Source organism: Rhinolophus sinicus, linkage group LG10 (assembly GCF_036562045.2).
Source record: "Rhinolophus sinicus isolate RSC01 linkage group LG10, ASM3656204v1, whole genome shotgun sequence".
NCBI lineage: Eukaryota > Metazoa > Chordata > Mammalia > Chiroptera > Rhinolophidae > Rhinolophus > Rhinolophus sinicus.
This window is the reverse complement of record NC_133759.1, coordinates 110,013,518-110,040,247: the sequence shown is the minus strand read 5'-3', so window position 1 is coordinate 110,040,247 and position 26,730 is coordinate 110,013,518. Positions and strand designations below refer to the sequence as shown.

At 47.4% G+C, this 26,730-nt stretch overlaps 1 protein-coding gene and 1 long non-coding RNA gene across 6 annotated transcripts in view; both read right to left on the bottom strand.

The window, feature by feature from the left end:
- Positions 1-10,163, bottom strand: part of SNX8 (sorting nexin 8) — a 37,656-nt gene extending 27,493 nt beyond the window's left edge. The window contains exon 1 of one of the 3 annotated variants that reach the window (XM_074314007.1): positions 9,551-10,163. In XM_074314007.1, the coding sequence (XP_074170108.1) occupies positions 9,551-10,148 (598 nt within the window). In that variant the 5' untranslated portion in view covers positions 10,149-10,163. Of the gene's footprint in view, positions 1-8,623; positions 9,124-9,550 lie in introns of those variants that run through there. The other 2 variants (XM_019757560.2, XM_074314008.1) reach the window with 2 other exon arrangements.
- An 8,775-nt stretch (positions 10,164-18,938) lies between these two features.
- Positions 18,939-26,207, bottom strand: LOC141567327 (uncharacterized). 3 transcript variants are annotated; one of them, XR_012489936.1, is made up of 5 exons: positions 25,708-26,207; positions 24,035-24,435; positions 22,016-22,105; positions 21,508-21,609; positions 18,939-20,394 (listed from the first exon to the last, which is right to left on the bottom strand). It is a non-coding gene; the product is annotated as an uncharacterized LOC141567327 (long non-coding RNA). The 3 variants fall into 3 exon arrangements; XR_012489937.1 differs by lacking the exons at positions 18,939-20,394; positions 21,508-21,609; positions 22,016-22,105 and adding exons at positions 22,319-23,275; positions 23,673-23,762; XR_012489935.1 differs by lacking the exons at positions 18,939-20,394; positions 21,508-21,609; positions 22,016-22,105 and adding an exon at positions 23,282-23,762.
- Positions 26,208-26,730: the final 523 nt, after the last annotated feature.

The following is a 26,730-nucleotide window of genomic DNA, read 5'->3' as shown; positions in this document are numbered from 1 at the left end:
GGCTGCTTCCCCATAAGTCGTCCAGACCCTGCTTCTGAAAGGGCCCATTCAACGAGTCAGTTCCTCAGAAAGCCTCCAGGGTCTCTCGTGTTGGAATGCTTACATGTGGGGAGGCCCAATGACTTTTTCCAAAGTTTAAAAGAAATACTATTTTAACTAATCTGGGGAATCTTGGAATAACTTACAAAGGAATTCAAAGTTAAAAAAATCCTCGTGTTTTTGGTTTTTGTTCTTTTTTTTTTAAACTCTCATCCTGGGTCTGCTTTGTTCAGTCTGAAAGTGACTCAGGTTTTCTAGGATCTTTAGACATGAAAGTGAAAATATTCCAAAATAGCTGACAGGACTAACTGTCTTCATCCCAGTGAAGACTAAATGGAAAAGCTGCATTCGCAACCAAATTGGTTCCTTCGATTATAGTAAAGTCTGAAACAATCACCCAGTGTTAGGAGCCAAGTGAGATACAATTAAATCCATTTAAACAAGCATTTACTGACCTGTGGATAGGGTCACAGGGACCCTGCCGTGCAGCTGCCTGAAGCATAGACACCCAGCAATGCAGTTAACCGACCACAAAACAGAATGCCTTGGAAACTGGCATGAGCAAATTAGGAACTGTGAAAAATGTCACAGTAAGAAAAATATGTAGTCATTTTCCCCCCACAACTAAATCCGCCCTGGATTCGGAGGCCTGGTTTTCCATGCAATGAAGAAGAGACCCTCACCTGGGGCCTGTACACCCCAAAACTCCCAAGTCGGTTAACTAGGGTCATTAGATGAGGGAACTCAGCCTGCGCTCCACTGAGTTAGCAAAGCAATGTGTTTTGTGAGAGCTGTGACCCTGAACTCGACTGGAAACAAACTCGGCCCGACACCCAGGTCCCCAGAATGAATCAAATGTTCTCTGTAGACATCGTGCGGAATGTAAACCCACACTCAAATGAGTCAGGTAAACAGCCCCCCCAGACCCCTAGAGCACATACTCCGGGTCCACAGGTCTCTCATTACGTCCCCTTCGTCATGGTAAAGGGCACTCCCTTTCTGAAAAGAATGACGGCACAGCACAGTGGTCTGAGGTGGTGCTTGTGAGGACAGTCGTTACATGTAACAACCTCACTGTAAGAAAGCGATCAAAGGGGGCAGCTCCGTGTCCAGGAATGGCTGATACGGGAACCCTTAAGTGAGGTTCCGATGAGTGACAGCAGCAAAGGGACAACACCGACCACTTCCTAACTAAAGTCAGACACCTGCATGTGAACCCAGCTGCACCATTTACTAGCCGTGCGGTCCTGAGCAAGTGATGGGACTGGTACATGCCTCAGTTTCCCCATCTGCAGTAGGGCTGATACGACCACTTCCTTCACGGGATGCTGTGAGGACGGTCTTTTATACACGAGGCACACAGCCAGTGCTCCAAAAGGCTTACTAGTTACCAGCTCGGCCACCCCACCACTGTACTCTGCAGAGCCCGCCCCACACGGCAATCTCTTCCACCAAGCAGGCAGGAGGCGGGATGCTTGACACGCATTACACAGTCGTCTCAGGGGCACATGCCACTGCACATGACACAGTTAACTTCAAACTTCTGCAGACTTCCGTGAGTCCCCACCTCCCTGTCTAAGAAGGACGACTAGCACCGCACACGCCGCCACACCTGCAGACCAGCCTCAGACTCTCAGGGGCTGAAAGCGGAATCTTCCATCCCCTTTGGGCACAAGGCCGCGGTGGGGGCCTCCTCTGGGAAGGCCGACCCACCACCAGTCTGGGCTGGAATTTCTCAGGAGTTGGGAGGTGAAATCCTGGTCCTACAGATAATTACCTGTGCTAAAAGTGAGTGTCCCCTGACTGTCCTCTACAGGAGATGGCCTCTGCCGAAGAGATACTGTAATAGCAGGCGAGGCTCCCAAACATCCTTCCTGCTGCAACGCAGAAGCCAGAGGCACCCAGGCTCTGGGTCCTGCTTCCAGCTGGTGCCAGAGGCCCTGAGACAGCTGGACGCATGGGTGCCCTGGGCCAGCGTCAACGACACTCAGACATCAGAAACAGGGGACTCCTGGTGATTAAGTGTAGGAGTCTCCACTAAGAGGGATGAAACATGTGTTTCACTATAAATATCCCTCCAATATTAACTAGAGAGTGGCAACAAAGAGAGCCCCAGATTCCTACAAAGCTATTTTAAAACAAGACCCTTTGCACCCACCTCTGCTGGCCAAGCTGTGTTGTTGGCAAGTCCACTTACTGTTTCAGGATTTGGGCTTTCCCACGACATTCTCTACTGTGAAACGTACAGTCCACATACACAAAGGGATAACTTTGTAAGTTATAAATGTCTGGACACTTTGACAAATCACATACCAAACACGGGGTACCCCCATCCAAGTCAAACATTAAAAGACCACCAGCCTCCTGGAAGCCTCCTTGCCCTGTCTCCCCTGGAGCTCGAAACCCCTCCCCCTACCAGAGGGGACCACAGCCTCATTGTCATGGCACCGCCCCCGCCCATCACACAGTTCTAGCACCTGGGTAATTCTGCATGTTTTTGAACTTTACACACATTGGGGCCACACAGTATTTTCTCTGGCTTCTGTCAACACCCTCAATGGAGGGTGAAGAGACTCAGTTGTATCTGCAAAAGCCACTGAGCAGGACATCTCAAAGATCACCCAAGGCCTCCTCCCTAGCTCTACGCCTAATAACTGTGCCACTAAAACTGATTCATACGCACAGCTGGTAATAGCGGATACCTCTCGGCTGGGGAACGACTTTAGGGGGACAGAGACTGTTACCAAACGCACGCATCAGGACAATTTCTAATACTGATGCCATGAAAGAATCATTTTCTGGAAAACATGTGGCAAGAGTATCTTTGACACTTTTTTTTGACTCTCATTTATGACATTAGCACTTTAGAAGCACATGTATTACATTCCTCCATGCATTCTTATGCAGATATTAAATAGAAAATTGTGAAACTGTTTTGAGCAGTGTAGAAAAGGCACACAGTGTAAATACACTATGAGGACAGCTCTGTCAATAGCACATGCACACGAAAAGGGAAACGCACTGAAACACAGTGGTTGCGTAAGAGATGGAATTATGGTTGACTTCTCTATTATCAAATGTACTGATGGTCCTATTACTTATGTAACAAACAACACTCCTCAAAGCACCGATTCACATCCAAAGGAAATTGCATGAGCTTGATTACACCTCCTTCCTAAGACATCTTAGGAGACAACTCGGCCAGCACACATCGTTAGGGACGATACTTGGAAAATACTGTAAGTGTCCCTCTCGGAGGCAGTGCTACCCACAACGTTCTCCAGTCCCTGCCAGCCTCCCTGGAATTACTCAAGCAGCACAGAACTTCACTTTGTACTTGCTCAGCAGACACACTCCAGGCTGGTGAAGAGTGCTGAGAGACGCCCCAAACACCTGCTCCACACACACCAACAGCAATCATGTCCTCCAAGCCAGCCAGCGAGAACGGAAAGGCCGGAAGTGTGGCCTCCAACCTTCCGAGCTCAACTAACAGAACACCTACCTGAGCCTCCTGAGTCCGCTGGCCCACATGACATTGTAACCCTGAATTCTCACACAAAACGTTTACCCTAAGCCTGGCTACGGTTTCGTGAGGAGTCTGTAACAAAAACAGGCAAAGGACGAAAACACTACAGTTCTTCAGGGGGCACCATGATCCCCGCGTCCCATCGGGTGGCCTCCCACCTGCACACCCCAAGGCGTGAGTCACAGGGTGGACTCCCCTTAACCCACACAGCTGCCCTGTGATTCCCCACTCGCCGCCACCCCAGCAAACATGATGAGCAAAACATCTCTTTGTGCTGCGTTTTTCTTAGGAAGGACAACACACACTAAACCAGAATTCCCCACACGGAACATCAGTTTCTTGCTAACCACAAATTCTGCCAAAATCTGTTCTACGTAATAGTGCTTCAGTTAGTTCCTCTTTCTTCAAATTGACACAATTTTACCTTGCAAATAGTGTGTGTGTAGCAGAGAGACTGTAAAGCCCAGTAACACAAACTTAATATTCACATAGCCACCATTGTTACCAAATGACAGGGTGATACTATCCTAAAAAACTTGTGATTAAAATGCAATTCTATTCAAACATTGGAGCCCTTTCCACATGGCAGATACTGTTCTAGATACTAGATGTAAAGAAAGACGATAACAGTTTGTGCCCGTGAGGAGCTCACAAGGGAAATGTGCGTAAGAGAGGGAGGAGGATGGTCGTGAAGGTCTTTCACCTGAATGCAAACACCGCTTTGAGGTATAATTCAATCACAGCCCAATGCATACATCTTAAGTGACAGCTCGGTGAATTCTGACATGTGTAAGGGCAGAGCAGCGGGCCAGAGGTGGTAGCTGGAGCACACAGGGCATAGAGACCACCCAGGCATGCAGGCAGGGCGGGGGCTGTGTGACAGGCAGTTCTGACTTGACACCCCCCAGACCCCCCGACTACACTACCCCCCACCACCCTCCCACAGACAACCAGGAAGCATCCCCAGGGTTTGCAAAGACAAATGGGTCTGGTGGAGGAAGCCAGATGGAATGAATGGAAAGCCACAGAATGGGCTGCTCTAAAGAAGGAAAGGCCAAGTTTAGGTCAGGGAAGCCAGCTTGGGCTGGGGTACATAGTGGAAACCTGCACATATTTTATCAGTGCATGATGCAACCCAAAAAAATCAGGTTAGACAATCAAGCACACATCACACACATTCTTAGCCATTCTTTTATTTTTTACTCTTTATTTTTCAATTGCAGTTGATATTCAATATTATACTTGTTTCAGGTGTACAGCATAGTGGTTAGACATTTCTAACTTCCAAAGTGATGCCCCAATAAGCCTTGCACCCACCTGACACCACGTATAGTTAGCACAGCATTATTGCATACTCCCTGTGCTGCACTTTACATCCCCACGACGGTTTTGTAACTACCAATTGTACTTCTTAATCCTTTCACCTTTTCCACCCTGCTCCCCAACCCCCCTTGCATCTGGCAACCATTAGTTTGTTCTCTGCAATCTATGAGCTTGTTTCTCTTTGTTTATTTTGCTTTTTAGATTCCACATATAAGTGAAATCATATAGCATTTGTTTTGCTCTGTCCAACCTATTTCACTTAGCATAATACCCTCTCAGTCCATCACATTGTCTCAAATGGTAAGACATAATTTCTTTTATGGCCAAGTAATATTCCATTGCCTATATGTACCACCTCTTCTTTATCCATTCATCTTTTTTTTTTAACTTTTATTTATTTACAGGACCCATCAGCTCCAAGTCAAGTAGTTGTTTCAGTCTAGCTGTGGAGGGCGCAGCTCGCAGTGGCCCATGTGGGGATCGAACTGTTGTTAAGAGCACCGCGCTCTAACCAATGGAGCTAACTGGCCGCCGCTGTCTACTCATCTTTTGATTGGAGCACTTAATCCATTTACATTTAAAGTAATTATTGATAGTTATGATAGTAATTCTTGATTTTGTTGCTTTCTGACTGTTTTTGTAGTTCTTTGTTCCTTTCTTATTCTCCTGCTCTCTGCTCTTGCATGTTGATGGCTTTCCATGGTGTGGTGTTTGGTTCCTTTCTCTTTATTTCTTGTATGTCAGGTAGATTCTTGGTTTGTGGTTACTATGTGCTTCATACACACCACGCTATGTTTACAGTCGTCTATTTTAAGTTGCTGTTCATTTAAGTTCAACACATCATAAAATCACTACCATTTTTACTCACCCCCTCCACATCTGTCATTTTTTTTTTTACTTCTTGTGTGTGTATCCCTTGATTTACTGTTGTAATGACACATGATCTTCCTGCTTTCGCCCTTCAACCTTTGTCCTAGCTTTAGTGTTGGGTGAGCCACTGCTTTTATTATGTTTTGCCTTTGTCGGTGAGAATTGTTTTCCTTTGTGATATTTTATTCATATTTTTTGTTATTTTATTCCTTCTTCTTCTTCTTAAAGAAGTCTCTTTAACATTTCTGGTAATACTGGTTTGGCGGTAATGAACTCTGAGCTTTTTATTATCTGGGATCATTCTCTGCCATTCTTATTTTAAGTCACAATCACTAAGCTTTATAACAAAGGGTTTCTGTCCAAAATACAAAAAGGATTGCTACAAGTCAAGAAGAAAAAAGACAATCCTATAAGAAAATGGGCAAAAGATATCAACAGTCGGTTCAGAGATGCCGCCCAAGGTGAAAATATTACAAGAAACTAAACCTCACTGATAATCAAGGAAGCTTAGAAAAATTAAGGAAGCGTTTCATTTTTGTTTTAATTTGTATTTAATTTGTATTTGTTTTAATTTGTATTTGAGGTTTAGTTTCTTGTAATACCAATACAAAGTTGGTAGTTCATGTTGATGAGGTTATGGGGAAAGGATGTTTTCACTGCATCGCTGTTATATGTACAAATCGGCAACAGCCTCCATAGAGCATGCTTGGTCAGTACCCGTTAAACAGAGTGTGCAAACCCTACGACCCAGCAATTCCGCTCCCAGGGCATCTACTATCGGTCGGCAGAATAATGGCTCCCCAAAGATATCCACGTGCTAACCCCCAGAACCTGTGACTGTTAGGTTACATGGGGAAATGACAGTTGCCTATGAAATTCAGATTGTTAATCCCCATGACCTGAAACCAGGGTGAGAGCTGTGGATTGTGCAGGTGGGCCCAATGTAACCCCAGGGGTTCTTCCAAGTGGGACAAGGGGACAAGGGGAGAACCAGAGCCATGACAGCATGAGAAAGATGTGGCTCGGGGTACTGGAGAAAGGGCACCATCAGTCAAGGAATCCAAGAGGCTGCTGGAAACTGGAAAACACCAGGAAACAGATTCCCCCCCAGGGCCTCCAGAAGGAAAGCAAGCCCTGGCCACACCTGTATTCTAGCCGAGGGAAACCTTTTTCAACTATTGAACTCCAGAACTGGGAGGTGATCCATTTGTGTTGTTTAAGCCACTAAATGTGTGGTAATTTGTTACAGCAGCAGTAGGAAACTAATACTCTACCCTAGGGATACAAGGGTGGTGTGCAAAAGGAGGTGTATATTTTCTGAGTACACATATGCATGAAACATAAAAACAGAACTGAGAGGATCTATCCCAAACTGGTCACAATGGTGTCCCCTGGTAAAGAGGGGCGGCTGCAGTTGGAGGGAGATTTTAACTTAATCTATAGTGGTTTTTTTTTTTTTAAGAAAACGTGTTTGTCCATGTATTGCATAATTGAAAGTTAAATTCTTAGGAAAGTAGTTACCATTCACAGCTTACACTTCAAAGAATTGTAAGACTCCTAATGCTGAACAGCACAGTGAACAGAGAGGTTTTTTACTGACAGTCCCAAAGGCAGCACAAAGACCGAGAGCTCATGGGCCCCACAATTAACAGTCACGGTGGACACTGGCTGTGTGCACATGACACCAACGAGGAGAAGCCACAATTACACCTTCAACAAGTCAAAACCGACCTTTGCTCAAGTGTGAGATACACACATATCATCATCCCTGGAGATACTCACTCTCAAAGGCTCAGGATTTCTGACTTCAGCCCACCTGGCTTCGACCCCCAGCAGGACACACCCCTTAACGTGTCCACTTTGGGCAAGTCAGTCGCCTCTGGGCTTAGTTTTCCCAGTGTAAACAAACAAGATCTGCTCTGCCACTTTGCTGGCTCACAGGTTGGGTGAAAGGTTTTAAATGGAATGAAATGACAGGCCACATCCGCTGTGTGTGTGTGAACCCCGCTTTGAGGCTCCTCAGGCTGTAGGAAAGCGCTCTGTAAATTGAGACGTGCCAGCACTGCCATACCATGAGTACGCCTAAAATCACAGCGGCCCCAGGAAGGCCAACTGCGGGAAGTCCAGGGAGGGCAGTCTCAGAGAGCTTGTCCTGACGGGGAATGACTCTACAAGGCAGCTGGCGGGTGAGTCCTGCAGGAAACAGCTAGAACAGCCCCTATGCCTGCAGAGACCCCTGGGACCCCACATCCAGCGACTCTGAACTGCTTTGCCATCCAGGGGAAGGAGTATTCCCACCCAGCCACCATCCCCCATTTCCAAGTGTGACCCAGCCAAGGGGTCCAGTCTGGCACCCGTTTAAGGTGGGCTCAAACGGGGGACCTCTTGAACACAATGTTCTAATCAACAGTGAGAGCCATCACATGCTTTCCCCTTACACAGCTCCAAGTGAAAGGAAAAATAACTAAAGACCAAGTGGCGGTGGGGGCAGCTGTCTAGACTCGGTCTCACCCAGGGTCTTTCTATCAATTAGGCCAATGCAACGACCGCCCCCCTCCCCTCCCCCCACCCCACCCCAGCAGCTTCATCCCCACTCCCGCCTCCCTTCTCGTCCTAATGAATAACCTGAGAGCCCTCCAGGTCTCACTTTGAGCGTGGCCTCCTCAGGGACACCAGTCAGACTCCCAGGAGGAGTCTCCCACCTTTGCGCTCCCCTTCCAAGAAGAAACAGTAAGTCACACCGACACCCACCTACAGCTATTCTGCAGTTAGAGGACTAGAGGGGGGACATGTAAATAGGAGCAGCCTACAAAAACCAAGCCTCCTGCAAGCTTTTTACGCTCATCTAGTAAGAAAAACACTTACAAACAATATGCCCGCTTTACTGATGAAAACACAGAAGTCCTGAGCGGCCAAATTACTTGTCCGAAGCCCCGCAGGTCCAGGGGATGTGCCCCACGCAGGAGGACAGGGAGGCACCGCAGGAAGCGTGAGGCGGACGGGCCCCCTGACCTGAGGGGTCTGGACCACCCCGGGGAGACGCGCACAGGAGCTCGTCGCGAGGCGCAAACCTGCACAGGTGCCCGCAGCAGCAGACCGAGCCCCCGGCCCACGGAGCCACACGCGCTGCTGGGAGTGGGACAGGGGACCCGGCGGGGCGCGGGGCGCCGGGGGCAGGAAGTGAGCCAAGGGCCCTGGGGTCACCGGGGGGGCAGCCCAGGTGGCCGCCTTACCTGCCGCCAGCGGATCCGCCTCCTCGTCTGCCTCCTCGTCAGCTGCGGCCGCGACTGCCGCCGCGGGCAGCGGGTCCATAGCACCGCCAGTCATGTGAGCGCGCTCCACGTGACTTCCTCCGCGCCCGCCCTCCCGGCCGCAGCCCGGCCTCGCCACGCCCGCTCCCCGCCTCGCCACGCCCACTCCCCGCCTCGCCACGCCCACGCTCACGCCTGGGCCCTCGGGCCCCGCCCCGGCCACGCGGTCTAGGGCAGGAGAGGCCCGTGCCCGGAGCCCGCGCTCCGATTGTCGAGCGTGCGCAGCTCTTCCCGGCGGTTCGCGGCCCGCACCCGTCGCCCTCTCGTTCGCTCCCCACCTGCCCTCACTCAGTCTCCCTCCCACTCACTCATTCGTTCATTCACACGCTCTCTCGCCACTTCCTCATTTGTCTACCCACGCACGCACGCACCTGTCCCGCACTCCCTGGCTCATTCATGCACTGCATCCTGTATTATCTCATTCACCCTCATTCATTCATCCGCACTCAGCCAGTCATCCATTCGCTTACCTACCCCCCACCTTCATTCCATCGTTTGCTTTCCACCCACCCACTCACAGTCCACTGGCTCCGCTTGGGCGTCAGGCAGGGGGGCGCTGAGAACACAAAGATGCGCGGGTACCTACTGCGATATGGAGGACGGAAAGGGACCGCGTGGAGGAAGTGCCATGGCTGTTCCCAAGCAAGGCTGCGGGAGCACCCAGGTGAAGGTCCGCAGCCCAGAAGAGGGAAGGGACCCTGGATGGGGTAGAGCCTGAGCTGATGCTGGAGGAATGAGGAGGAAGCAGATCCCAGCAGCTGCAAACGCGTGGTCTTCCTGCAGCTAAAAGTGTTGGGGGAGACACAGAGACAAATGGCAGAAGAGGAAGCTGGGGCTGTTGGTAGGGCTCCATCAGGGAGGGGTCTCCTTTCCAAAATAAGGATCTGGACCTCCTCATACTGGTGCCAACCAATGCCCAAGGAGTTGTTACAACATTCAAGAGCCCAGACCCCGGCCTGGGCTCTAGGAAGGGTCCCCAAGTAGTTAATTCCCCTTGCTATAGCCTCTGGCCCTGCCTCAGTCACAGTACCACACTTAGGACATCCGTGTGATCTGCAGTCAATGATGCCCCACCCCATAACCCAGGAAGTGCTATCCCCCTTCTCCAGATGGGCACATACAGCTCTCCCAAGTCACAGGGGGACACTGCAGGAGCCTGTCACACACACACACACACACACACACACACACACACCCATCTCATGCTGCTTCCTTCCGCCACCCTGGGCTTCCTTTCAGTGGCTGCTGCATCAAATGATGAGCTCAGCACTTTCCCCAACTCCACCTCGCTCCCCTTCCTAGACACACACACACACACACACACACACACACACACACACACACAGCTGACTTCCTGGTATTATTTGCCGCATATCTCTATCCCCCAGTAGATTACAAGAGCTCTATTAAACGTTAAAAGTTCATAGCACTTTGGAAACTGCAAAGCATTATACAAGTATAAAATTAGACATTATTCAAGAAGGGTAGCACATTAGTATTTTATTTGAACACCCCCGACATAGGGTCACAGCCTCGAGTGCAATGGTTCTGGGTCTTGGCTGCACTTTCTAATCACGTGGAAAATGTTCAGATGCACTGCCTGGAGCCCACCCCGAAAGTGCCTGGAGTGTGGCCCCAACTTGGGATATTTTTTTAAAACCTCTGATATGCAGCCTGGGTGGAAGACCAGTGCCCTAAGTTGAGGTTGTTTTATCTCACAAACAGTTCCTGGGCCTTATCAGGTACCGAGTTTTGTGTGGCAGTGGGAGAGGAGGGTGAGGGAGGGCACGTGAGGATAAGCAGGTGAGGTCCCCCACCCTCCGAGTTCCTGTTGGAATTGAATGAGGGAGCAGAACACCAGCATTCCCACTCCACGCAGAGGCGGAAATGTGGGTGTTCTGGGAGGAACAGTGACCCAGCCATTGGTACCGGATGCCTGAAGAAGAGGGAATCCCATCCTTCCCAGCTGTGGGCTCCATCGGGGGTCTCTGTCATGGTTAGAGTTCTTGGGCACGTGGCCTGAAACACGGCCACCTGTAGCCCCTTTAGACCCTCAGCAAAGAAGCCTCATTCCTATGCTACTTCTCCTTCACGCAGTGGAAAGTAAGCAGGAAGCGGAATTTCTGATTTCAAAGAGGTTTTTTTTAGATTTTTTATTGGGGAAGGGGAAACAGGACTTTATTGGGGGACAGTGTGTACTTCCAGGACTTTTTTCCAAGTCAAGTTGTTGTCCTTTCCATCTTAGTTGTGGAGGACGCAGCTCAGCTCCAGGTCCAGTTGCCGTTGCTAGTTGTAGGGGGCACAGCCCACCATCCCTTGCGGGACTCGAGGAATTGAACTGGCAACCTTGTGGTTGAGAGCCCACTGGCCCATGTGGGAATTGAACTGGCAGCCTTCGGAGTTAGGAGCATGAAGCTCTAACCGCCTGAGCCACTGGGCCGGCCCTCAAAGACTTTTTAATTAATGGCAAGACGGTTAATCTGCTTTTTGAGTCACATTATTACTTTCCATTTAGGAAAATGAGACCTATCTAGGCACACTGACAAAACTTGGAGTGCAGAGCACCCAGTAGGGGGCTTCCCCACACAGGTGAGGGTGCAGAGAGGATAATATGTCACCTGCCTGAAAGTCAAGTCCCAAGTCCCGCTGATGACCTTTCAAAAGAGCTACTAAAATGCTTTGAGGAGCACATCCTAGAAATATGAACAACAATTCACATGTTAACCAGGGTAGGCCATATCATGCTGCAGTACCAATCTCAAATCTCAGTGGCCTGAAGTCACAAAGGCCTTATACCCCTCATAGTCATTCAGAAACCCAGGATGACAGAGCAGCCACCATCTTAAATGTCTGCCATTTTGACCAAGCAAAAGCACTCTGGGTCTGGCATGAGCATTTAAATGCTCTGGCCCAGAAGTGACTCATATCACTTCTAGTCACAAATCATGGGCCAGAACCAGTGACACGGCTGTACCCACCACAAGAGAACCAGAAGTGTGACACTACCATGTGCCCAGAAGATAGAAAGCCAGAAATATTTGGTAAACAGCACTAAGTACTAATGACACTAACCAAAGTAACGTTTACTGAATGCCTACTATGTACTGAGCACACTTCTAAGTGCTTTTTATTTAGAAACCCCTCTATTCCTCACAACAGATCTATGAAATAGTAGGACAATGATCTCCTTTTTACGGGTAACCAAGGCCAGACAAGTTCAACACACTGAGACCACAGAGCTGGTTAACAGAAGAGCGGGGATTCACCGCCAGGCTGTCTGGGACCACAGGGCATCCTCATGCTCCCCGTGGCATTACCCAATGGTATAAAGCCAGCGATTGCTCCACACTCGTCAGCAGGAAATTCTCATCTGCCTGTAACCTCTTGCTTTAGGAGGCCTGAGATGGAAGCTGCCTACAGCTCTGTAAATCATACAGGGGGAGGGAGAGGGATGCTAAGAACAGAGGAAATTACAATAATTTCATTAGTAATATTAAGAGCCCCAAACATTTAAACACATATTATGTGGCAGGCACTGTGTTAAGTGTGGAACCAGAATAATTTCACTTACTCCTTTGAAGGTCACAAAGTCAAATCCTGCTACGACACTGCGACACCTCCCCAGGCAGTGTGTCTCGAGTGTCCCGGCTGAAATTCCCGCCTGGAGTAGAGATTCACTCACATCCTCCATGAGCCCAGGAAGGTTCAAATGTCTTTAAAATGCTGGCTCTCCTAATTAAACTTTTTTGACAGGCTATGTAAGTTCCCTCAGCTTCAGTTTGCTCAAGTGTAAAATGGATATATTGATATTACTTACTCCAAAAGCTTGCTCCCCAAAGGTTAAGGTTTTACGAAGAGACTTCTTGTGATGGTTTGAGCTGATACAGAAATGCATTCACCCTCCTTCTCTAAACATATGAGTGCTAGCTAAAATTTTACCCCCAAAATGTTTTTGATACATTGCTGGAGTCAAAAGCAAGAAGGGTGCCAGAGCGAGGGCAAACTTTAAGTCACAGGGATAAACAAAAGCCGAGCAAACAATCAGAGCTTTCAGAATAAAGGCCTTAGGAGCCTGGGTTAAGGCACCGGGAGACACAGGCTTAGGTCCCAGAAAAGGTGGGAAATGGACCTGAACTTCCTAGAGAGCACCAAGAATAAGGAAGGAGAGCCTGCCCGCCTTTGGAAGCAGCGTGGAAGCTGGCTGTCCACGCGGGACCAAGCGTGGGAAAAGAATCACCCTTGAGACAATCCCACTCCTACAGTCAACCAAGAGAAGTGAACGCACATGTCCACAAAAGGTCATTCTTAGAAGCCGCGTTCAAATAGCTAAAAACTGGAAAGAACCCAAATGTCTCTCAGCAGCAGCCTGGATGAACACACTGCTGTGCAGTCGGCAATGGGAAGCCACGACGCGACGACAACGTACAAAACACGGCTACCGGCACTGGGTAGTGGGGGCTGCTTTAACAAACACCTGAAAATGTGGGGCTGGCTTTGGAATCAGGTGACGGGCAGAGACTGGAAGAATTTTGAGACGCATAAGAGAAAAGCCTAGATTGCCTGGATAGACTGTCAGCAGACAGGGATGTTAACAATTCTATACTAGCGAGAACTCAAGGCAATGAGGACCGTGCTGTGGAAAACCTACGTCCTCTCAGAGGAAGAAACCAAAACTGTTCCAAACAGGCCGCTGGGAGGAGTACACACGTGAAAGGCCCTCCTGGCGGGGCTCAGAAGGAAAAGAGGCACACGCTGTTGTTACCCGTGGGTGGGCTGTTCTCAGCGCCGTGTCCAGGTTCTTGGCGTCTTGAGCAAAGAATTGAATGAGACACAGAAATAAAGTGGTGAAAGAATAGTTTATTAGAAGAGATAGTATACTTTAAAGAAATAGGAGCAGACCTAAGCAACAGAGAATGGCTCAAGAGCCATTATTAGAAGAGAAAGTACACTCCAAAGGGTTTGGAACGGGCCCCTGAGCAAAAGCAAGGCTCAAGAGGCTCAAAGGACCCAGACTGGCAAGGACTTGGAATTTCTATCCTTTTTTCTCTAGAACAGGCTGTTCCTTCCCGGGCGTGGGACCACTTGATTGACACCTGTGATTGACAAAAGGCTATTACCTCATCATTTTAGACTGTGCATGTTCCTTCCCAAAATTCAGTATTAATAAACTTCCGGGCATATGTATATTATAATGTGGTATAATGAGGCCCAGGTGAAATGAAGGTGGTTGTGGCCTTTACTGTGCAGGTGCAAGTGACTGGTCTAACCTAGTTGGGTATTTTGTACCCATTTGTTCCTCATAGGGGTAGATAATTACAATGAAAAGGGCAAGATTTGGGTGGAGAGGGGAGGTCTTTTGGGCGGTTGCATCCTCCGTATCACCAAGGCCCCTGAATGAGGAAAAATAGATTTTAACTAATAAATCAGTTAGAGCTATAGAGCCTGTGGCCATTCAACCAGTCATTGAGGTGTTGTTAATTGTCCAGGAGTTAGGCCCCAAATGGATAGGAGAGAACATTAGGCTTCAATGATTACAATCAACAAGTATGAATCACAAGTTTTAGGGTAATTATCTAAAGCAGGGGTAGGAGATTTCTATGATTCAGGTTAAAAACAGTATTATTCATGATTAAGAAACTAATGGAGTTAAAACACTAAAGAAAGAAAACTTAGTTTCTGTAGTGAGAAGTCCCTTCATTTGGCCTGTATCACTATTAGAGACTAGAGGGAAAAGGGCAGAAACCTTAGCTAAATTGGGACCTACGGTTATATGGCAAAGAAACTATCCAATCTCAGAAGACACTAAAACTAGGGGACTTTTGTCAGGAAACAGTATTTTGGAGTGAAAGCCAGGGATATGGCTGGACAACCATTTTCAAGTGCCTACAAAAGAACAAAAGGTCACGAGATTCAGTCACACAGAGGGCTCTTTGATTAGATGTGTGCCATCTCAGCAGAAGCAAAAAAGAGAAATGGGATTATTCAGAAAAGACTTGCGGATGAGCCTTTTTTCTAATGATATACCTGGAAGACCCACGAGGTTTTTGAGCACATTCCATGAGCAGAAACCCTACCATCTTAGGGTGAAAGGGACATAGAAAGATGAAATGAAAGAAGGCTATCTGACCCTCAAAAATTCTACAGACAGGAAACAAGCTGATAATGCTAAACACGTGCTTCCCTTCCTGAAAAAGGAAGGAAGACCCTTAGGGTGGAGCCATGGGCCCAGAGGGCAGAACCTTGAACCACAGAGGATCATCCCTAGGCCTTGAAACCTACGGAGTTTGCGCCACTGAATCTCAAAATTGCTTGGGACTGAAATTCCTTTTTCCTTCCATTTTCTCCCTTTTTGAAGGGGAAGGTCTATAACTGCTATTCTAAGCCTGTCGCAGCACTGCATTTGGGGATTAGATCACTTGTTTTCTAAGTATGCAGATGAAAAGGAATTTTGCCTCAGGATGAATCATCCAGGGTCCCACCCATACCTGATTTACATTATTTAGCTGATGAGATTTGAGACTTTGTGGGGACAGAGCCCCAGAGAGCAGTTTCCAGGCTCTCGGCCTCATGTGGAAAGGTGCTGGCTCAGGTAGTAGATGGCCATCAGCTTTGGCTAGTTGGCCATCAGCTATAACCAGTGAGCCATTAGCCACTAATATAACTGCTGTGGCTACGCTAGGAGAAAATGGGGGCTAGCAAGAAGATGGTGGCCGAGCTAGCAAGCACGGATTGCAGTTAGCAGGGCGGAGTGTGGATTGCAGATTCTGTGGCTCCTGCTTCCTCTGTCTCCAACCCAGCTGCCAGCGAGAATATAGTGGTCTGACTCCCCTATCTATGGCTCCATGGGTGTTCCTTTTCGGCCTCACCATGTCCTGCTTTCTTGTGTGGGGAGCGGGAGCTGAGACCATGCCTGATACCCCGCACGACAGACTTTGAGACTTCAGGGGTGTTGGGACAGAATAAATGTTATTTTGCACATTGGATGGACGTGAATCTTTGGGGGCCAGAGTGTGGACTGTGGTAGACAGAATAATGGCCCCTCCAAGAGGTTCCAATCTCCAGAACCTGGGAATATGTGACCTTACATGGAAAAAGGGACTTTGCCGATATGTACAGTTAAGGATCCTGGGATGGGCAGAGAGTCCTGAACGGTCCAGGTAAAGTTACGGAGAAGGCCATGTGACAATGGAGGCAGAGATTGGAGCAGCGCAGTGATCAGCCTAGGAGTGCCAGAGGCTGAATGCTCGGGAAGAAGCCACCGTGCACTCTCGCTGCTCCCGGTCCTCATTACACTGGAGGTCCAGCCAGTGCACAGTGAGGCGAGAAACAGGGCAAGATGCACACAGACAGAGAAGGACACTGGCTGTGAAAAACACACTAACGTACGGAGGAAATTCTACAGAACCAGAAAGGCTATTAGAATTGGTCATTAAATTTCGCGAGGTTGTAAGATATAACATCAAATCTAAATGTCTATCCTATTTCTCCATACTCACAATGTACAATTGGAAAAGCTTTTTTAAAATACTGACCATATAAAAAAGGAAATATTTAAGGGCAACTTTTAAAAGATATGGGCAAAACCTCTACACTGAAAATTACAAAACATTGCTGAGAGTAATTAAAGACCTAAACATTCCTATTAACGTATTATTAGGATGTCAATTCATCCTAAATTAATCTGCAGCCTCATGGCATTCTAATCATAATGCTGGCGTACTTTTCCCCTAGAAATGCATGTACTAATTATAAAACTCATATGGAACAGCAGGGAAGCATCATCAACACAATCTTGAAAAGGAACCAAGTTGGAAGACTCCTGCTACCTCATTTCAAGATTTCTATCAAGCTACAGTAGTGAAGATAACATGGTGTTCACACAGAAACTCACCAGACTAATGGAACAGAACAAAAAGTCCAGAAATTAACCCACTCATACATGGTCAATTGATTTTCAATAAAGCTGCCAAGGTAATTCAGTGGGGAAAAGTATAGTATCTTCAACTAATTTTACTAAACGTCCATTTGAAAAAAATAAATGAACCTCATTTCTTACCTCATACTATAGGCAAAAACTAACTCAAAACAGATCATGGATCTAAAATGTAGAACTTAAATTCAGCTTCTAGTGAAAAAAAAAAGGAGTAAAATCTTTGCAACCTTGGGCTAGGGACAGAGTTTTTAGAGAGGCACAAAAAGCAGCAGCCAGAAAAGAAAAAACTGACATGTTGGACTTCGTATGCACTTCAAAACATTTGGGGTTCCAAAGACCCCAGTAAGAAAATTACAGTGCCTCCCACAGACGACGAGAAAATCTGTATCATTATATACCTAACACAAGACTCACATCCAGAAGACAACCTAATAAAAAAAATGGGCAAAAGGCTTAAACAGAAACTTCACAAAAGAAGTTATACAAATCACCAACAAACATGAAAAATGTGTTTAACACCACAATTAGGGAAATGGAAATTAAAGCCTCAGTGAGACTACCACATACTAACCAGAACCATTAAAATTAAGACTGAGAGAACCAAACATTGACAGGAGGTGAACCAACCGGAATTCTCCTGTGTTGGTGGTAGGAATGGTAAATGAATTTGGGAAAATGTGGGCGGTGTCAATTAAAGGTTAACATACACTTAATCTATGAGCCAGCAATTCTACTCTTACCTACCTGATACCCAAGAGAAAACACACTTGCACAATATGTCCACAGCAACTTCATTTACAGTAACCAGAGATGGGAAATAACGCAGGTGTTCAGGAATAGCAACACGGAGAAGCAAATCGTCATATACTCCTATGAGGGAACACAGCTCAGCAACAGAAGGAACAAACTGCTGACACCTCAACAACTGGGTGAATTTCAAAAACACTGTGCTGAGGGAAAGAAGTCAGACATAAAATAAACCTATTCTTCCATTTATATAAAGTTCTGGAAGAAGTAAAACTATGTGACGATCAGGAAAAGGAAAGTTAAAATGCAGTGAAAGAAAGAAATCAGGACGGTGGACAAGGGCACGGGAGACGTTTGTGGGGTCAGAGGAATGTTCCATCTCTTGATAATGGTGTCAGTGACACTGGTAGGTGTGTGCGAAGTCCTCTGATCTCTGATACATATGTGCACTTCCCTCATGTAAATTACACCTCAATAAAAATTACTGATAAACTGCTACCAAAAATCTATATATATCGAAATGTGAAATCATTTATAATGAAATAGATTACTATGTGGAATTGACAATGAAAGTCCTACTTATCAGAACTTAAAAGAAGCAGACACAGCAGTGTTTAAAGAGAAATGTAGACTATTAGATGTACGTATGAGAAACATGAAAGATTGAAAATTAATTAGCTAAGACGTCACCTCTGGATGTTAGAATAAACACTTTAATTACTTAAAAAAATGAGAATTTGCATTTGCTTCTCCTAGGTACTTTCTCAAACTGTCAGTCTGAGAAAAGTTTGTTTTTGAAGCTTAAGGTTTTGGGGATCCCCAGTTTGGGCTACAGATCCATGTGAGGGCTGGTTTGTGGCTACAACTTCTCCCCACCCACTGGGTCTTTTCTGTATCATGTAACTTTACTTACAGTTCCGTTGTGGTGGGGGGTAGACTTAATTTTGCTTCCCTCTTACACCGAGGATATACACACATACACATTCACATACACATACTATATAGCCTTTGGGGGTCCCATTTCTAAGAGACAATATTATTTTCTATTATACTCCCGATGTTGTAGAGACCCTGGTCTTTCACTTCTACCATGTGTGATGAGGCCATTAGCTGAAGCTCTTTTACCCAGATTGGCAAATGCCTTTAATGCCCTTCTCACTTTCCCTCAGATTTTAATTCTCTCCATATATAGTAGTAATTATCATTCTTTATTTATAGTAATTGTTTTCTTGTCAGCTCTCCAATGATTTTAATAAGATGGCTTTTACATTTTATCCAGCATTTCAGTTGTTTTCAGCAGAAGAGTTAACCCATTTAGCCATATTCTCAAACCAAGGAGGTACACAGAATACAAGCAATAAAGAAAAATATTGACGATTCTAAGTGCTGGCATGACACACTTTTATCACGAAAGACGCCATAAACAAGTGAAAAGATAAGCCACAGGCTGGAAGAATGTACTTGAACACATACAATAGGTTTCAAGGTTATAACCCAGAATTTATAAAGAACTCATCCACTTCAATATGAAAAAGATGAACCACCCCAAGGAGGCAAAGGATATGTAATTCACTGAAAAGGAAACCTGAGAGGCCAATAGACACATACAAAGATGTTCAGCCTTATGATAGTTAGGTATACCGGACGTTTGTAATTATTTTTTGGACATTCACCATCTGAACCTTTCTTTCTATGTTTGAAGAATTCCTCTTTTGAGAAAGTCTCTTCCCATGCAGAAGGTGACATGTCAGCTGCAGCCAGCCAGGCTCACAGCGGAAGGGAGCTGGGGTCATGCAGCAGGGGGCGTCCATGACGGTGACAACTCATGGCCGCTGCAGGACCTGTGCCCCACGTCTAAGGGCAGCAGAGGCTGTGCGTTTCCGCCAGCACCCAGGGCTGCTGTCCACAGTGCCACGTGTGACTGTGACACTGGGACACCGTGATGGGACAGCGTTGTCTTCACCGGCCAGCTCTAGGCATGAGCTGCACACTCCATCTGCCGAGCTTTGAACCCAGTTTCCCAGCCCTCCTGGGGATCCCAGTTGCTTTTCATAATTTCTTTTTCTGCTTAAATCAGAAATCTACTTACATCAGGGAAATGCAAATTCAAACGACGAGATGCACCCGAGATGGGGAGAAACAAATATTCCTACGCTGCTAGAGTGAAAATTGGTTTCGACACTTTGGAGGACAATTTGTTAGTGTAATAAACTGAAATGTAGACATATCTTCTGACCCGGAAATTCCACTTCTGGTCATGTTCTCTAAACTATAGCTTGTGGAGACAAATACAAGACTCATCATTGTGGTACTATTTATAATACCAAAAAGACCCCCAAACAACCTACCTTGGTGTCAGTGTGGAATGAATAATAAATGACAGGGTATTCATACAACATTTGAGCTAGAACAGAACGTGCCAAGACGGACAGAGCTTGAAAACATCATTTGCGAGGAGAAAGGGCATTGCAGAGGCTACTGTACTAATTGTGAACAGTAATAGGCAAACACAGGTGAGGCTGCGTAAAACCCAGGCGATTCGAAGATCGGGGGCTCGTGTCAACGTTGGGACCTGGTTGTGACATTCCTTACAGCTCTGCATCGTAAGGGCAAGCTGGCATTAGTTCTTACAACTGCGCGTGAGTCTACAATTAGATGAAAAAGGTGTCATTTAAAAATGCCACACATGGTACACATTACTTATAGACACATGATGGCATCTTCCAAGAAGGGAGAGAAATGAAATTTAGGGGAGAGAAAACAGATTTCAAGTCCCTTTTTCTTCCCCTTAGAAAGAAAATCTGTGGCAAACATGGCAAAATGTAAACATTTAAGAATCCAGATGTAGGTAAATGAATGTTTGTATACTGGTCTACTTTTCTCTGTGTTAACACTGCAAAGACGGAATACGGCGATGTTCGCAGGCAGTGCCGGCAGGGCCCTTGGTCATGACTGATACTGCCAGCCGGGAGGGAGAGGTGTGCTGGGGTTTGGTGTGCTCCCTACAGGTGGATGTTTGTTCAGCTCATCCCCGATTCTGCCCTCCTGATGAGGGATACATCACCACAGACTCCACTTTCCAGTGCCCACCACCTCTGTGCACAAAGGACCACAGTGAAGGCATTTGTCTCTGAAAAAGGGAGGTGGGAAGACATAACAGAGCCGAGTGGGGCAGAGCCCAGTGGAAGGGAGCGTCTGAGGCCAGCCCTGGATGGAACACCCCCTTCATAGTGGAGGCACTAGCAGTCCCCGTTTCTGGGGGCTGTCTGAGAACTAGGTGAGCGAAACCGTGTGACGTCTTAGAACAGTGCCTGGCAGCTGGGTTTGTCACTGCATGGTACAGCGAGGACCAAGGCGGAAACACTCCCCACCCTATGGACCCCATGAGCTTGTTCCAAGGTCATGTTATGTCACACTGACGAAACAGGCTCAGAGAAGATAAAGAGCTTGCTCAAGGTCCCCGGGAGTCAATCAAGGACTGTCTGATTCCTGACCATGCCCCCCATCTGCAGAGAGGGGGTCAAATCGGCCTTTGCAGAAGGCAGAGGTAGGCTTGGTCAAGTGCGAAGCTTGCATGATATGGGCCATATTTGATGGACCCTGGGAGTCCATCTATCCCTCTTCACTCTTCTCCCTGCTCTGTGAGCTTACACACAGCCCTGCTCAGATCAAATATCCTGCAGAAATGACAGAAACTCATGAGAGCTGCCTACTACGTTAGGAATGTAAGGCGTGAAACAGCAACCCCATTTCACTACCTGCAGAGGGCGGGCCGAGACCGCCACCTGGAGGCGAGGTGTTTCTTCTGCGGACTCCTTAATTCTGTCCACGACTCCCAACACCCAAAGGGGAAGATTCACCTAGGAGAAGACCAAGGCCCTGTCAATTCAGCATCCTGCTCAGGTTACCATCTGGCTGGCAGGAGAACTACCACCAGAAATGACGGCTTTCAAGAATTGCTTTCTTTTTAAAACATTTTATTGCGGTAAAATATACACAAGATAAAATTTACCATCTTAACCATTTTTAAGTGTCCAGCTCAGCGGCATTGAGCACATTCACAGTGTTGTGCAGCCATCACCACCGTCCGTCTCCAGAACTTTCCATCTTCCCAAACTGACACTCTGTCCCTGTGAAACACTCGCTCCCCAGCCCCAATAACCACCCTTCTACTTTCTGTCTCTATGAAGTGCCTCCTCCAGGGACCTCGTCTGACTGGAATCACACAGTATTTGTCCTTTGTCCTTTTCCATCTGGCTTACTCACTTCGCATAACGTCCTCAAGGCTCATCTATGGTGTGCTTGCGTCTTTTATTTCTTTCCAGAATAATGAGACAAGGCTCCAGCAATATTCACCTGTGAGCAACAGGATTTTTTAAAAATAGCACTATGAACAAAAGGATTTAAACATACTTTATGAATGTCATATTGAGTTGTTAGTCTTTTTGAGGCTCAAATTGTTGCGATGGGGAGGGGGCCTCTTAAAGTTCTTCCCCCAAAAAATTTACTATAAAAACGTTCAAACACACAGAAAAGTTGAAAGAATTTTACAGTGAACACTGCAAAGACGGAATACGGCGATGTTCGCAGGCAGTGCCGGCAGGGCCCTTGGTCATGACTGATACTGCCAGCCGGGAGGGAGAGGTGTGCTGGGGTTTGGTGTGCTCCCTACAGGTGGATGTTTGTTCAGCTCATCCCCGATTCTGCCCTCCTGATGAGGGATACATCACCACAGACTCCACTTTCCAGTGCCCACCACCTCTGTGCACAAAGGACCACAGTGAAGGCATTTGTCTCTGAAAAAGGGAGGTGGGAAGACATAACAGAGCCGAGTGGGGCAGAGCGCAGTGGAGGGGAGCATCTGAGGCCAGCCCTGGATGGAACACCCCCTTCATAGTGGAGGCACTAGCAGTCCCCGTTTCTGGGGGCTGTCTGAGAACTAGGTGAGCGAAACCGTGTGACGTCTTAGAACAGTGCCTGGCAGCTGGGTTTGTCACTGCATGGTACAGCGAGGACCAAGGCGGAAACACTCCCCACCCTATGGACCCCATGAGCTTGTTCCAAGGTCATGTTATGTCACACTGACGAAACAGGCTCAGAGAAGATAAAGAGCTTGCTCAAGGTCCCCGGGAGTCAATCAAGGACTGTCTGATTCCTGACCATGCCCCCCATCTGCAGAGAGGGGGTCAAATCGGCCTTTGCAGAAGGCAGAGGTAGGCTTGGTCAAGTGCGAAGCTTGCATGATATGGGCCATATTTGATGGACCCTGGGAGTCCATCTATCCCTCTTCACTCTTCTCCCTGCTCTGTGAGCTTACACACAGCCCTGCTCAGATCAAATATCCTGCAGAAATGACAGAAACTCATGAGAGCTGCCTACTACGTTAGGAATGTAAGGCGTGAAACAGCAACCCCATTTCACTGCCTGCAGAGGGCGGGCCGAGACCGCCACCTGGAGGCGAGGTGTTTCTTCTGCGGACTCCTTAATTCTGTCCACGACTCCCAACACCCAAAGGGGAAGATTCACCTAGGAGAAGACCAAGGCCCTGTCAATTCAGCATCCTGCTCAGGTTACCATCTGGCTGGCAGGAGAACTACCACCAGAAATGACGGCTTTCAAGAATTGCTTTCTTTTTAAAACATTTTATTGCGGTAAAATATACACAAGATAAAATTTACCATCTTAACCATTTTTAAGTGTCCAGCTCAGCGGCATTGAGCACATTCACACTGTTGTGCAGCCATCACCACCGTCCGTCTCCAGAACTTTCCATCTTCCCAAACTGACACTCTGTCCCTGTGAAACACTCGCTCCCCAGCCCCAATACCACCCTTCTACTTTCTGTCTCTATGAAGTGCCTCCTCCAGGGACCTCATCTGACTGGAATCGTACAGATTTGTCCTTTTCCATCTGGCTTACTCACTTCGCATAACGTCCTCAAGGCTCATCCATGGTGTGCTTGCGTCTTTTATTTCTTTCCAGAATAATGAGACAAGGCTCCAGCAATATTCACCTGTGAGCAACAGGATTTTTTAAAAATAGCACTATGAACAAAAGGATTTAAACATACTTTATGAATGTCATATTGAGTTGTTAGTCTTTTTGAGGCTCAAATTGTTGCGATGGGGAGGGGGCCTCTTAAAGTTCTTCCCCCAAAAAATTTACTATAAAAACGTTCAAACACACAGAAAAGTTGAAAGAATTTTACAGTGAACAGTCACAAAGCTATCACGTAGACTCTACAGTAAACATTTTTCTTTGGCCAACATCACCGATACTACTTACCTTCATCAAACCCTGTTTTCAGTTGAATGTGTATCCTTCCAGGCCTGTTTCTATGTATTTTACATAGTTACCTACTGTATGAGTGCGCTTGGGCTGTCATAACAAAACACCCCAGAGAGAGCGGCTTAAACAACAGAAATTTATGTCTCACAGCTCTGGAGGCTGGAAGTCCAAGACCAAGGTTTCGACAGGGTTGGTTTTCCCTGAGGCCTCTCCTAAGACATGGCTGGGGCTGCAGCCATCTGAAGGCTTGACAGGGGCTGGGGGAGCCACCCCATCTCACGTGTCTGGCAACTCGGTGCTGATGTAGGGTGGGGAGCTCAGTTCTTCCAACGGGGGCCCCTCCAGATGGCTTGAGTGTCCTCAGGACATGGTGACTAGCTTCTTTCAGGGCCAGTGACCTGAGAGAGAGAGAGAGAGAGAGAGAGAGAGAGAGAGAGCGCCCAAGCCAGGTGGAAGCTTATCGTTTTCAGGACCTAGACATGGAAATCACCTAACACCCCTTCTTCCACATCTTGTTCATTAGAAGTAAGTGAGCAAGTCCACCCACACTTCAGGGGAGCAGGGTTTGGCTTCCGCTTTTGAAAGGAGTGCCTAAGAATTTGTGAACTTATCACACATGCTCTATTACACACACTTCTGTCATGTTTGGACTCAGGAACATTGTCCGATCACACTGTCATTCTAAGACGGCAAGAATCATACGTTCTTTTCTGAGCACGGCACAGGCAGAGCTGAGGTGTGGCAGGTTCCATTCCAGACCACAGCCACACAGCGGATGCTGCAATAAAGCCAGTCACGAGGATTTTTTGGTTTCCTGGTGCATATAAAAGTTATGTTTACACCATACTGTCATCTATTAAGTGTTCAATAGCATTATGTCTAAAAGAATAATGTACATGCCTTACTTTAAAAACATTCTATTGCTAGAAAATGGTAACCATCATCTAAGCCCGTTGGAAAAATGGCACCGATAGACCTGCTCCCCACAGGGCTGGCACAAGCCTTCAATCCGTAAAGAAAACAGCATCTGTGAAGTGCAGCAGGGTGCCTCCCACTTGGGTGCTCCTACCACCTGGACATCAGCTGCAGCCCTTCTCAGCCTTTGAGGGTGTTGGCGCTCGCGCTAGGGCACTAGGGGATATTGGGAAACACATATTTTTTCCCCTTTCATGAGTACATTCATAACTTTCCCTGCATGAAAGCACACGCCAAGTCCCTTCACCGGGGAGTAGTAGTGAGCGGCCACTCCATGCGGCACGTGCATGCCACAGAGGTCTTCCCTAAACAGCACGAAGCTGCCAAACCTACATCAGCTGTTTCCAAGCTTTCCGGGAGTGTCTATTCTCGATCACGTCTGTCACTGTTAGCACTTTCTAGAAGAAAAGGGCTAGCAGAGCCCACTGATCTATGAAACCTGCAGGTGAAACTAGAAATTAGGAAACCTTTGACCTCTAGGAGGAATCGGTTTGCCTTTGTGGAACGAGTCCACAGGCCACGCACATAAAATGGGTTACTCCCATTTTACAGATAGGGAAACTGAGGCAGAGAAGTCAAGTGACCCGCCCAAAGTTACAGCTGAAAGCACGATGGGGAAGATTCAAACTTAGTATGAGGCAACACAAGAACACGTGTTTTTCTTTTCAATTGAAGTAAAATATACATTAATTTACCATTGCAGCCATTTTCACTGTGCAGTTCTGCGGCATTAAGTACATTCACAATGTTGTGTATCCATCGCCACTCTCCATCTCAGGAACTTTTCATCTTCCCAAACTGAAACTGTTCCCATTAAACAACTCCCCGGTCCCCTACCACCAGCCACTCAGCTCTTTTTTAGGATGATTAAAACACCTGCAATGAGCGGTGGCCCTCGCGCCTGGCAATAAGCAAAGTACAAGACACAAACACAGGATACCCTTTCCGCAGGGAGCAAAGCCGAGCCGGACTTGCCCCGCCGCCTCCTGTCACTCACAGCGGGCAGCTTCCCGCTCCTGGCCCCGCCCCGGCCCCGGCCACGTGGTTCGCGCTCGCTCCCGCGTCTGAGGGTCAGGCTTCTGCGGGCAGAACCATGGTGACCATCGGAGTGGGGAAAGGCGGAATTGCAGCCTCCTCGGTGGGCTTGGGCGTAACTGATTAAAGCAACTCCCATTTACTTTTTTATTGCGCTACGTAGCTTCTTTCTGGTAGCGCTGGCCATGTCTGGCTTACCAGGAGTTCCTTTTGTATTTTGGAATCGTCCATTCTTGTGCCCAGTCAGTAGACGAGTCTAAAAACCGGCATGTCAAGGGGGGACTCAGTAATGTAAGCGAAACCGCCCGGTGAAAGGCTGAGCCATCATAACCAAAATAGTTTGTTGAACTCACAATTTTTTCTAGTATTAATTTTTGAGCTATGCTTCCATACAATTCTGAATACTAAGCTGACTCTGGTACCTCCGAGCGGCGTCATAAATAGTTTAGTCCTTCGCCGCAGCGCCCGACGGGAGAAGGACGAGAGTGGCTGCCATATTGGGCGAAACCATCCTCTACCAAAAGTGGGGTAGTTGTAGTTCCCAATGAGTTTGTACGTTGAGCCGAGGAACTGCGGAGGTTGGAACTGAGCACGTACTTGTCATGGGAGCACGATCGTAATCACTGGTAGGCGCACTTTGCCCTCTGAGTTCCTCCGGTCACGCTGTGAGGCATCAGGGCGTG